The sequence below is a fragment of the Lotus japonicus genome, chromosome 1 (assembly GCF_012489685.1).
Source record: "Lotus japonicus ecotype B-129 chromosome 1, LjGifu_v1.2".
NCBI lineage: Eukaryota > Viridiplantae > Streptophyta > Magnoliopsida > Fabales > Fabaceae > Lotus > Lotus japonicus.
In genome coordinates this window covers 121,088,920-121,102,077 of record NC_080041.1, presented here as the reverse complement: position 1 = coordinate 121,102,077, position 13,158 = coordinate 121,088,920, and the positions used below count along the sequence as shown (strand labels likewise).

General features: G+C 35.5%; 1 protein-coding gene across 1 annotated transcript; it reads left to right on the top strand.

Moving 5' to 3' along the window:
• Positions 1–10,364: 10,364 nt before the first annotated feature.
• LOC130722687 (uncharacterized) lies at positions 10,365–10,751 on the top strand. The gene has a single exon (XM_057573504.1). The coding sequence runs from the start codon at positions 10,365–10,367 to the stop codon at positions 10,749–10,751; it is 387 nt and encodes a 128-aa protein (XP_057429487.1).
• Positions 10,752–13,158: the final 2,407 nt, after the last annotated feature.

The window sequence follows — 13,158 nt, the reverse complement described above, 5'->3', positions numbered from 1 at the left end:
AGACGAGAGAGCAAAATAGGCAAATATATACCAAAATCAGAGTTGGAAAACAAAACACCTAACTGACACGTATTTTTTCTTGTCGAAATTGAAAATGCAAAGTCCTATTTTTGTGCCTAAAAAACCTTCTAACTTTAGCTAGGAAGAATATCAATAGATTTCTAAAAATCCCGTAGATGGTGGCGTTACTAATTAGACCTAAAAGAAAACGGTTATGTAGAAGATATGTTCAAACTTCAAAGTTCAAACTAGTGAGTTTTTTTTAGGTAAGCCAAAGAATTGTATTGAACTAGCACAAGGGGTGCTAAACCCGAACACAAAGAGATACAAGAAGAGAAAAGAAGAGAAAAAGGTTAAGATACAAACTGGTAAAATTTGAAACCAGCAAAACCCCCCAACAAACTAAACAAAGCTATATCCCTCCCTGGTAAATGCTACTAAAGCCATTAGACCCACACAGTACCAAAACAATACCAATAATGGCCAGCAAACTCGACAATAATCCACATGCCATAGCTCCTCATATGCACAGTAGGCCAATATAGCAGCAAAAATCCTAAACCTTTCCTTCCAATCAACTAGCAGATATGTACCACACCGGCAATAAGAACCCCTTGCAGTATCATCACGTTGGAATGGAGTTGAAATGGAAGCGAACCTACAGAGAAAAAATGCACTCCAAAGGACAAGATTTCCACTCAAAAAGAGAGTATGTAAAGTTGCAAAACTTCGCTTTAAGCCAGTGCCAAGAACGAGATTGGATCAGATCAAGGAGATAGCTATGATCCAATTCACTGTTCCTGAAAATAATAGAATTCCGCTGAAGCCAAAGCGACCAAACAGTAGCCATCCAGATAGCTAATTCCCCGAGACGCTGATTTTTATTCCTTGCTATATTTGAGAACTGTGCAAAATTGGCCACAGATGAAGCCGGTAAGGCCACAGAGATCCCCAACCAGTGATGTAGTGATTGCCATACGCCCGTGGAGAAGGTGCAAGTGAAGAATAAATGAGCGCTACATTCCTCCACCGTATTACAGAATGGACAACTCAGATCCTCCGGATTGAAGAGCACCCGCCGTCGTCTTAGATTGTCCCGTGTTTGAATCCGGTCCAGCACCAACCGCCACACGAAGGCCCTCACGTTAGAAGGAGTAGGAGCTGACCAGAGTGTTGTAAAGTCACACGCCAGATCCGGCCAAAGATGTACCTGCAAAAAAGTGTAAGCTGTGTTAACAGAATAAGTCCCTCCATCTCCCGGCTCCCACACCCACTTGTCACCCCTCCCTTCTATCACCCTCCCGCAATTTATGGCTACCTCCAGATCCTGCAACCAAGATAATTCTCGTCCTCTCAAGCATCGACGCCACTCAAACCTCCACTTCCAAACACCACTCTCCCAAAACCCAAGCTCCTTTATGCTGCTGTATTTATTTTTTGACAAAATATACAGTCGACGAAACCTTGCTGATAATATACCTGAGCCAAGCCAATCCTCAGACCAGAACTTTGTCTGATCCCCTTCCCCAACCTGCTTTTTCAGACCCGCAGAAAACCAACCATCAACATCTTCCGGACATAAGGACATAATGTCATTCCACCAAGATGAAGCACATGAATAGTGATCAGATTGTGCCTCAATTACCCTCCTCCAAAGGCTATCAGGTTCTGTCAAATACCGCCATCTCCATTTCCCAAGCAAGGCTTTGTTAAATGCAAAAAGATCCTTGATCCCTAAACCTCCAAGCTCTTTGGGCTTACATACGTCCGCCCATTTCACCCAAGCAATTTTATTTTCATTCTCAGAGCCTCCCCATAAGAAATTGCGCATTAGACGCACACAGTTATTGCCAACCCCTATCGGCAGTTTGAAAAACGAAAGGAAAAACAGAGGTAAGGCAGATAACACACTCTGAATCAGGCAAATCCTTCCCCCAAAAGACACTGTTCTTTGCTTCCATTTAGACAACTTTTTCCTGATTTTAGCAATTACTGGTTCCCACAGCTGTGCTCCTCTTGTTTTCCCCCCAACTGGGATACCCAAGTAAACAAAAGGAATTGTCATCAGTTTACAGTTTAGCACTGCAGCAAACCGGGCTAAATTATTTCCATCTACAGCTATCCCTGCTAATCTGCTTTTGTGGAAATTTACTTTCAGGCCTGATGCCAATTCGAAGCACCTCAGCACACATTTTACTGTAGCAATATTCCTCATGGATGCTTCACCCAAGAACACAGTGTCGTCAGCAAACTGCAGCATTGAAACTTCCAACGCATTAGACTTTCCAAACTTAAAACCTGCATAGCTCCCATTACTGACTGCTTGGAAAAATAATCTGTTACTCTGTGTAATAATTTTTTAATTTTTTTTTACCGAAAATTTAGGGTGAGGTGATGATGCCTATTCAGAAAAGCAGGTTTAAATTAAAGAGCATTGTCATAAAATTTACATTTACCTAATTCATATATTGACTTTTTCATTCTTTCTTTGTCTCTTTTTTATTGTGTCACATCACTTATCACATTTATTATTATTTTTATTTTGTCCTTCATATTTTAGTGTCTCCTTCCCCCTCTTCATTCCCTCATCTCTTCTTTGTCCCAACCTCCATCTCCATTACATGTGGTGGGGTGTGAATCTTCACTACAACCACGCTTCATCTCCTCACGGGTCCTCATGCGATCCCAACATGTAAATTTAAATTAAATATATAACTTATTTCAACCTAACTAATAAATTTAAAAATGAGTGATAATGCAACTTCATCAAATTCAATATAAATATATAATAAAGTTTAAATAACATAAATCAAATTTATTGCATAATATGTGAACTCTACCAAATAAACAATTTAAAATGTAAAAAGTACAACATTCAACTCATTCTAAATGTGAAGTCTATCACCCAAATTATTCTCTCGAACATTTAATTTATCCAAAATGTAAATTCTTCATCGCAAGTAATTCAATATTTGGAAGTTTGTCATTGTATTTTTACTTATATTCGGGATGGGGACCCTCGCAAGGTAGAGGAAGTGATCCCCATATCTTTGTTGTAACACCCCATTTTCTGTTATTAGGTTATTTATTATTTTATTTTAATTAGTATTATGGTATATGGTAATTAAGTGATTTTGTTAGATAATTAAGTGATTATGTGATATAGATAAATAAGGTTTTAGGGTTTAGTGTGAGTAATTGAGAGTGGGGCCCATTGTATGGCTATTTAAGGGTTAGGAGTGAAATAGAAAGAAAAAAAAGAAAAAAAATAAGGATTAGAAGAGAAGCAGAACAAGAAACACGTGAAAGCAGAGAAGGAGAGGAGAAAAGAGGAGAAAACTTAGAACTGATCTACAAGAGGTAAGGGTTTGAAATCATGTTTTATGGATTGGTATGATAGTGGATAATGATAGAAAGCATGATTTAGGAACCCTAGGTTGCAAAAATTCCCAAATTGAAATAGTTAGGGTTTGGTTTTTAGATGATTTTGGGGGTAGATGATAGGCTTGCATGATGCGCAGAAATTTACGTTCTCTTGTACCCTTTTTCGTGCTATGTTAATGGCCGAATTTGAAGAAGTAGTCTTCATAAAAGTTGTAGGTTTTTCTGTTACGAAACTTTTGCCACTGGTTTCACGTCATTCCGACGTCTGTAGCTCGAGTTATGTGTATTTTAGTGAGTATAGGTTAAGCTGTCCAGTTTCTTACGAACTGCGGTTAGTGTATGATTTTTCCTGATTTTTGTACTTCGAATTGTGACTTGAAAATTTATAGAGGTTTACAAAACGTGTATACGGAACCATGATAAAAATATTAGATTTTTCTGAGTATATTTGATAATTTACATCTGTTTAATAGTTCATTAGATGTGTGGTGCGCGCACATGGCGAGTTGCACAGGAAGATGTCGCAAGATGTCGCGACATGGCGAGTTGCGTAGGGAGATGTCGTGAGATGTCGCGACATGGCGAGTTATTCAGCGACATGGCGAGTTGCGTAGGGAGATGTCGTGAGATGTCGCGACATGGTGAGTTGTGCAGTGAGATGTCGCGAGATGGCGAGCATGAGCATGTTGCGAGTTTTTGGGAAAATTTAGAGAGGAATCCAGTCTTTAGGAAATAGTTGCAGAACCTGTTATATATGAATTATATTTAATTTACATCTATTTTTAATAATCATTATATGATGTTGTTTCTGAATTGATGTTATGTTTGAGATGCTAAGTTGTTGTGATTGCAAGTTGTATAATTGATAACATGTAATATGTGTTTTGTGCAACTGGTGATGAATATGCTAAAATAATTAGGACTTGGAGATGGTCTGAATATGCATATATTAGTTGAGTTTTGCACAATACACTGCATAGTTGTCAAGAGGCAATGTTTGCTAGTTCTCGTGGAGGCTAGTGACTTGTCCCAAAACTGAAGTGGTTTTGAAGCCTAGAGCGAGGGCTTTGTTGGTGGTTATCTGTCTGGGGTGGACGCGGTGATACCGCTAAGGATAACAACTTTGGTACCAAAGGCATTTGCACGGGTCTCACTTGAGTCATATGTGTTATGGTGATATTTTTGGAGAGATTTGATGTGGTGGTAATTAGAGACTATTATATATGTTCTAATTGAGCTATAATTTATGGAGTATTTGCCATAACTGTGAACTTGATTAATTATGTTAAAATTACATAATTTATTATTTGTTAGTGAATGTGAGTAATTTATGTGGAGCATAGATAAGCTTTTACATTATTTATTATTATGCTTATCCATATGATATGAGTTCTCACCCTTCTGTTGGAATGATGTTCTATGCGACATCGCTCAGGTACCGAAGATAGTGGAGCTTCTCGCGAGGGTTAGTTGGAGGAGCTAGTCTTTCATTTACGGTTTAGTTAGGGGAGTCATGCTCTGTTATGTAACACCGGGAAACGTTTAGTTTTGTACCTTGATGTTAAGAGTTACCTATGAACTCTCTTTATGTTAAATTTTGGAGTTGAAATAAATCCGCTGTGCTATGCATATGATGTTGCGACATTAAAGTTGGAAAATTTATATATTTATTATGAGCATGACAGGTGTTTTGATTTATGTTTCTGGAGAATAAGTGTGACACCCTCTGTGTTATGCATTTTACTCTGATTTATGATATATTATTATGCGGGGTTTAGAGGGTGTTACATTAGTGGTATCAGAGCATGGTTGGTCAGTAGTCTAGGGTTATTAGCATGTCTAATTCTTTTTGTATTCGATATGTGTTTATGACACAATCGATACTGTTTTGGAATTCCTATCCCGAGTTGTTCGTTTAAGGCAATTTTTGAGGGCGAAAATTCTTAAGTGGGGGAGAGTTGTAACACCCCATTTTCTGTTATTAGGTTATTTATTATTTTATTTTAATTAGTATTATGGTATATGGTAATTAAGTGATTTTGTTAGATAATTAAGTTATTATGTGATATAGATAAATAAGGTTTTAGGGTTTAGTGTGAGTAATTGAGAGTGGGCCCATTGTATGGCTATTTAAGGGTTAGGAGTGAAATAGAAAGAAAGAAAAGAAAAAAAATAAGGATTAGAAGAGAAGCAGAACAAGAAACACGTGAAAGCAGAGAAGGAGAGGAGAAAATAGGAGAAAACTTAGAACTGATCTACAAGAGGTAAGGGTTTGAAATCATGTTTTATGGATTGGTATGATAGTGGATAATGATAGAAAGCATGATTTAGGAACCCTAGGTTGCAAAAATTCCCAAATTGAAATAGTTAGGGTTTGGTTTTTAGATGATTTTGGGGGTAGATGATAGGCTTGCATGATGCGCAGAAATTTACGTTCTCTTGTACCCTTTTTCGTGCTATGTTAATGGCCGAATTTGAAGAAGTAGTCTTCATAAAAGTTGTAGGTTTTTCTGTTACGAAACTTTTGCCACTGGTTTCACGTCATTCCGACGTCTGTAGCTCGAGTTATGTGTATTTTAGTGAGTATAGGTTAAGCTGTCCAGTTTCTTACGAACTGCGGTTAGTGTATGATTTTTCCTGATTTTTGTACTTCGAATTGTGACTTGAAAATTTATAGAGGTTTACAAAACGTGTATACGGAACCATGATAAAAATATTAGATTTTTCTGAGTATATTTGATAATTTACATCTGTTTAATAGTTCATTAGATGTGTGGTGCGCGCACATGGCGAGTTGCACAGGAAGATGTCGCAAGATGTCGCGACATGGCGAGTTGCGTAGGGAGATGTCGTGAGATGTCGCGACATGGCGAGTTATTCAGCGACATGGCGAGTTGCGTAGGGAGATGTCGTGAGATGTCGCGACATGGTGAGTTGTGCAGTGAGATGTCGCGAGATGGCGAGCATGAGCATGTTGCGAGTTTTTGGGAAAATTTAGAGAGGAATCCAGTCTTTAGGAAACAGTTGCAGAACCTGTTATATATGAATTATATTTAATTTACATCTATTTTTAATAATCATTATATGATGTTGTTTCTGAATTGATGTTATGTTTGAGATGCTAAGTTGTTGTGATTGCAAGTTGTATAATTGATAACATGTAATATGTGTTTTGTGCAACTGGTGATGAATATGCTAAAATAATTAGGACTTGGAGATGGTCTGAATATGCATATATTAGTTGAGTTTTGCACAATACACTGCATAGTTGTCAAGAGGCAATGTTTGCTAGTTCTCGTGGAGGCTAGTGACTTGTCCCAAAACTGGAGTGGTTTTGAAGCCTAGAGCGAGGGCTTTGTTGGTGGTTATCTGTCTGGAGTGGACGCGGTGATACCGCTAAGGATAACAACTTTGGTACCAAAGGCATTTGCACGGGTCTCACTTGAGTCATATGTGTTATGGTGATATTTTTGGAGAGATTTGATGTGGTGGTAATTAGAGTCTATTATATATGTTCTAATTGAGCTATAATTTATGGAGTATTTGTCATAACTGTGAACTTGATTAATTATGTTAAAATTACATAATTTATTATTTGTTAGTGAATGTGAGTAATTTATGTGGAGCATAGATAAGCTTTTACATTATTTATTATTATGCTTATCCATATGATATGAGTTCTCACCCTTCTGTTGGAATGATGTTCTATGCGACATCGCTCAGGTACCGAAGATAGTGGAGCTTCTCGCGAGGGTTAGTTGGAGGAGCTAGTCTTTCATTTACGGTTTAGTTAGGGGAGTCATGCTCTGTTATGTAACACCGAGAAACGTTTAGTTTTGTACCTTGATGTTAAGAGTTACCTATGAACTCTCTTTATGTTAAATTTTGGAGTTGAAATAAATCCGCTGTGCTATGCATATGATGTTGCGACATTAAAGTTGGAAAATTTATATATTTATTATGAGCATGACAGGTGTTTTGATTTATGTTTCTGGAGAATAAGTGTGACACCCTCTGTGTTATGCATTTTACTCTGATTTATGATATATTATTATGCGGGGTTTAGAGGGTGTTACATTTGTCCCCATATTCTTCTTGTCAGGTTATATTTATGTTCCGTCCACCCCCGAAAAAAAAGTTCCCCAAGATCAAAGCGAGACAATCCCCATAAAAGATTTCTATGTTGAGATGAAAATTGTCATTCCTAACTAAGGAGATCGAGTGTGACAACATGGACTCATCTGGTGTTATTGTGAGCCTATGTAATTGTACCCATATAGAGGGTTTGTTCTCATACCTTTTATCCTTTTTTCAAAAATGCTCATATATAATTTCAGTTTAATTTGTTTTTGGCTCGAGATGTGTTATTCATATATAACAGATCGAATACAAGTCATAGCATCTTTTTTTCAAAAGTGGAAGGAGACTAATTATTCCAGAATTACATGACTATGGTGGATTTGGAAGTTAGCAATAGCAAGTAGTTTGGTCCTCAAATTCCAGATTCTAGTGGCTAATGGCTTTATATCTCACATGCTCTAGCACGTGGTCTTAGTATGCTGATTATTTTTCTTTAATAATAAATAAACCATGTTTTGAATAGTTTGTGGAAATTAAGCACATTAATTAATTAAGTGGATGGTATGGTATCACCGAATCCACAGCCATCCAAAGCAGAAATCCAAGAGATCGAATGACGGCTCCGATCTGGAATATTCAATTTAGAAAACGACAAGAGTCACTTTAAAAATAAACCTCAGATGTTCAGTTCATATTTTAACCATCAAAATTAATCATATTTAATTTTAAAATATAAATATCGTTTTATATAATATAAGTTGATGGTGGAGATTGGTGCAGTTTTTTTTTTTTTTTTAAACTGCACTAGATCCTAATAGGATTCGGGGTTACTAAGTAGAACAACTTACACTTCTACCTGAAAGCTGTTTCACCTGTGTGGAATTTTAAAACAATTTGATTTGAGTGTATGTATATGTCTGCATTAACAGAATGAGCACATGTTGTTATTCCCCCCACAACTTGTAAGTGCACATGTTTGCTTCTTCAATGTGAATCTCATAATCAATTATGCATAGAACTATAGAGAGCCATCTTAATTTACGAATTAATTTCAGTCTCGATTAATTTTGGTTTTTAGAATTATAGCTTATTTGTTGATCATTATTAATAATGAAATTTTAAGACTGTATTTCACAATATTATCATATATACACAAATCATTGTTTTGATAAATATATCCAACGTTAATTGCTTTTTTAACTCACTTTAAATCTTTTTTATAATAATTAATTTTACTAAAATTAATTATGATAATGCTAATTCGGACACACATTGAGTTTGAATTTTGTATTATTGTCATATCCAGGTCAATTTTTTTACATAACATTAATAATAAACCTCCACGACCTTTAACTTTACTCATAAAGTACATACTTCTTTAAAATAAACTCCACATCTTTTAACTTTTACGATGGAATATCTGAATCTATCACAAAATCCCTAGATGATAAATAATAGAGAGAAAAATAGTGATGAATTTTGTAGAGATATGTTTTCCAACGCAAATATCGTCACTAAAATTTACGAATTTTTCATCCCTACAATTTGTCACTAATACATGCAAATTGTAACAAATATTTTAAAATTAGCTACGACTTTTAGATATTGACTAAATTTGTGACGAAACTTGCAATGAAAATAATCTCTATAAAAACCGTTGTTGGCCATGAGCTCTTCTTATCATGTTTCAGAGCATTGTGTTGCGGCTAGAGCTTTGGAGGGTTTACTTTTTTGCCTTCAGAGGTGGCTTCTCATGTTGGTGGATGCACTTACACTTTGTTTGTTTGTGCAGAGTTAGGCAAGAGAGAGTTGCAATAGATGGAGTTAGGCAAGAGAGAGGTATGTCACCCTCGTTTGGTTTGCTTGGGGAGAGGAAGAACTTTGTGAAAAATGTGGGCCCTACACACTTTTTCAGGTCTCCTTCTTTTGTGAAGAGAGTGAGAGAAGTGTGCATTCATTTTATCATCTACCATTTATGCCCTTTAGCTTTTATTTCTTCCAATATTATAGCTCGAGCCACCGCCTCAATTTTGCAATTCATTCACTCCTGTGCTGTACAATCATCCATTGCATTATTTCATTTCTTTGCCTCCATTTTATTAAATTATTAAATGGTGTAGTGAAAAAATATATAAAAACTGTATTGATTAGTTTACTTTGAAATTGTTTTTTTTTTCTTCATATAATCAATTTATATAAACTATTTTCATATAATCAATTTATAATAAATATTTTCATATAAAGTATATATACAGTTTTAGATTTATATAAAATGTATATTTTGTATATTTATAAACGATATGTATTTACATATTTATTTAATATAACTTTATAATTAATGTGTAATATTATATATTTTGGGTAAAAATGTCATTGTGCACAAAAAGTAACATTCTCTCTTCTCTATCTCTCTTCTCTTTTTATCATACCAAACAATCTTTAAATCTACTCTATCTCTCACCTATTTCTCTCTACTCAACTTCTCTCTTCTCTACTCTCTCTTCTTTATCTCTCTCTACTCTACCAAACATAGTGTTAGAGAGAGAGGACTTCGTCCGAGGCCCCATTTGCTTCTTATCTTCGTGGGAGAGTGCGTCCCAAAAAGGTCAAGAGGGGTTAAGAGGCACTACAATATTTTCTACTTTCGGTTCGTGATTGTTACCATAAATGACTCATTTTAAGAAATATATTTTTTTTCAACACTAAATTAGAGTTCTGTTTATGATAATAAGGAACAATTATTGGTTTTTTCGGGGCCCTGGCCCAGGATCCCTCCGTTTGGTTCGTGGTGTCCGTCCCGCCGTGATGGTGTGGTGCTTAACGTGGATGAGAGTGTTCTTGACACATCGAGGTGAGGAGGCTTTGGTGGTTGTATCTGACAACCTTCTGGTGAGTGGATTATGGGATTTTATGGCTCTCTTGCTGTGCCGGAGATTCTTCAGCTTGAGCTGCTAGCTATTTTTAATGGTTTGAGCTTGGCTTGGGATAAGGGCTTCCGCATTGTTGAGTGCTTTTCGGACACCCAGGATGCGTTATCCTTGGTTTTTCCGGGGCCTTCTCCCCGACATAGTATTGCGCCGCTTATGTGGGATATTAATGACTTATTGGAGTGTCCGTGGATGGTGGATCTTAAGCATACCCTGCGTGATGAAAATGCTTGTGCAGACTTTTTGACTAAGCTAGGAGCTCATCAGGAAGGCCCTTTGATTTCGGTGATGGCTCCTCCTAAGGGCTTGGGTACTTTGCTGTTAGCTGATTCCATGGGGGTCTCATTTGTGAGGCCGTAGGTCAGGGCTAGCCCGTTTTCTTTCTTTTTATATTTTTCTTTGCCCGCTTTGTTTTCATACCAAAAGAAAAAATTACATGATAATTGTTTCATTTCCACACAATATGCTACATTTTCTCACAGTGTTACCATAAAGTGCGAGAAACTGTTGCTAGAAAGAACAAGTGACGCCGGAACATGAGACCATTGAAAACTGTCGTATAAATTTTAGAAAATATTTTCCGTAACTATGGCTACACTTTTAAACTGCTGTGTAAAAAATTGTGTAGTGAGATGTCGCAAGCTCTGCCAAGTGCCCCTGACCACATGTGTGGATTTGGTTGTGGTTGATGGTGGCGGCTTTGTCTTTGGTGCGATCATGCCCTCGGTTCCTCATGCTCTTTTTGGTTAGAATGAGTGATCTGAGTGGTGGTTACTAGATGTGAAAAAAAAAACATAGTTTATTGGCAAGTTTGTGTGGCCTTGGCGCTTGAGCCTTTAATCCAAGTAAAAAAAATGTCACATATGCTTGTAATTTGACATGCCAGCCTACGTGGAATCTCGAGAGGCAACTGACGTGACATGTTTAATCAGATCAATATAGAAATATTAAATAATGTAATATAGTAATAAAAGAATTATAAAGACCTTTGAATAGACCAACTTGTTAGACTTTAATGCTCTATTTAAATGCAAGAGAGTGAAAACGAGAGGAAGAAATATAAGTGGAAATAATATAAAAGGAAAGAATTAATATCAATATCAATATCAATATCAATATATATTAGAAAAGAATAACTTCTAGCATGACATGTCGCTCTCACAGGCCAAGTTAGTGACGTGTCGCTCCCAGATTAATTCTCACCTAATATTTTACATGTAGGCTCTTTCTCCTTGGCCCCACTTGCCATATGTGTCCTGATTTTTCCTTACCTTATTTCTCCTTAATAAAAAAAATACATTTTTAAATTTTAGATTTGATTAGGATTTAGGTTTTTTATTTCTTGATTTTATCTTAATTTATTTTTTATTTATTTTTAGAGTATTAATTAATTTTTATGGTGTTTTTATTGAATTTTTGGATTTTTAATTAATTCCAGATTTTATGAGTTTTTATTGTGATTTGCTAGATTTTGATAGTTTTTATCTATTTTTATTTAGTACATTTTTAAATTTTATATTTGATTAGGATTTATGTTGTTTATTTCTGTATTTTATCTTAATTTATATTATTATTTATTTTTAGAGTATTAATTATTTTTTATGGTATTTTTATTGAATTTTCGGATTTTTAATTAATTCCGGATTTTATGAGTTTTTATTGTGATTTGCTAGATTTTGATAGTTTTTATCTATATTTATTTAGTACATTTTTAAATTTTAGATTTGATTAGGATTTATGTTGTTTATTTCATGATTTTACCTTAATATAAAATCTGTGATAAGTGATTTAAATCAATAATACATCCCATCAGCAAAAACCCTCTTAAAAATGAGAGAAAGGAGAAGTTGTAGATTTTTTTCCTTGCAACTTTTTTATTTGGTAATTTTTTTCTTTTTGCCTGCTTCTTGCACTTATTATTGTTGGTGCTTGCCGTTACAACTACAGAACTACATATCATGGATGAGATTTTACTGCTTATCTTTGTTCGCTCAAGCTATACTATTGAGTTAGACTTTTAAAACTGGTGTTATCCTTTCTAATATGCTAAACGCCTAAACCAATGTTCTAACAATAAATTGATTTCCTTGGCTTCCCTGAAAACATTTGACATGAATTTATCCGTAGGTACAGAACGACAATGAGGTGCATACCCCTTTCTGACTACACTCTCTGATTCTCAGCTAGCTGAAGATGAAACATGATTGATGACTCAAGATCTTATCTCGCTCTCATTTCAAGTAAGCCACGAAACATGTGAGACCAGTATTCATGGGGGTTTTTCTCAGTCCATTATATGTATATATTCACCAGATAAGAGATAGAGATGTGTGTTTGGTGTTGCACTACTGTGATGCTTATGTATATATTCACCAGATAAGAGATAGAGATGTGTGTTTGGTGTTGCACTACTGTGATGCATATATAGTTTTACTAACTTAGTTCATCAATTCTACACCTATCTATCATCATTACATATATTAAAAGTCACTTTTCGAAGGCAATATTAGATTTTATAATTAATCATTGTTCTACTATGGTTCAATTAATCAAACTTTAGTGTGATTGAAAGTCTTGCTTGCATGAGTGTGTAATTATCACATTACGATTTAGTATCAGCATATGTTTTTGATTTGGTTATTGTACTTTCAACAACAGTGCTACATAAAGCAAAGAGTTGTTTTAGCCGTTCAACAAATATAATGGGTCTAAAATTTCTAGAGAGGTTTTCTTCCATTCATCTTCTTTAGTAGCATGTGATTAGTTT

Coding starts and splice junctions, on each gene's coding strand:
- LOC130722687 (XM_057573504.1), top strand. CDS start 10,365: ATGGGATTTTATGGCTCTCTTGCTGTGCCGGAGATTCTTCAGCTTGAG.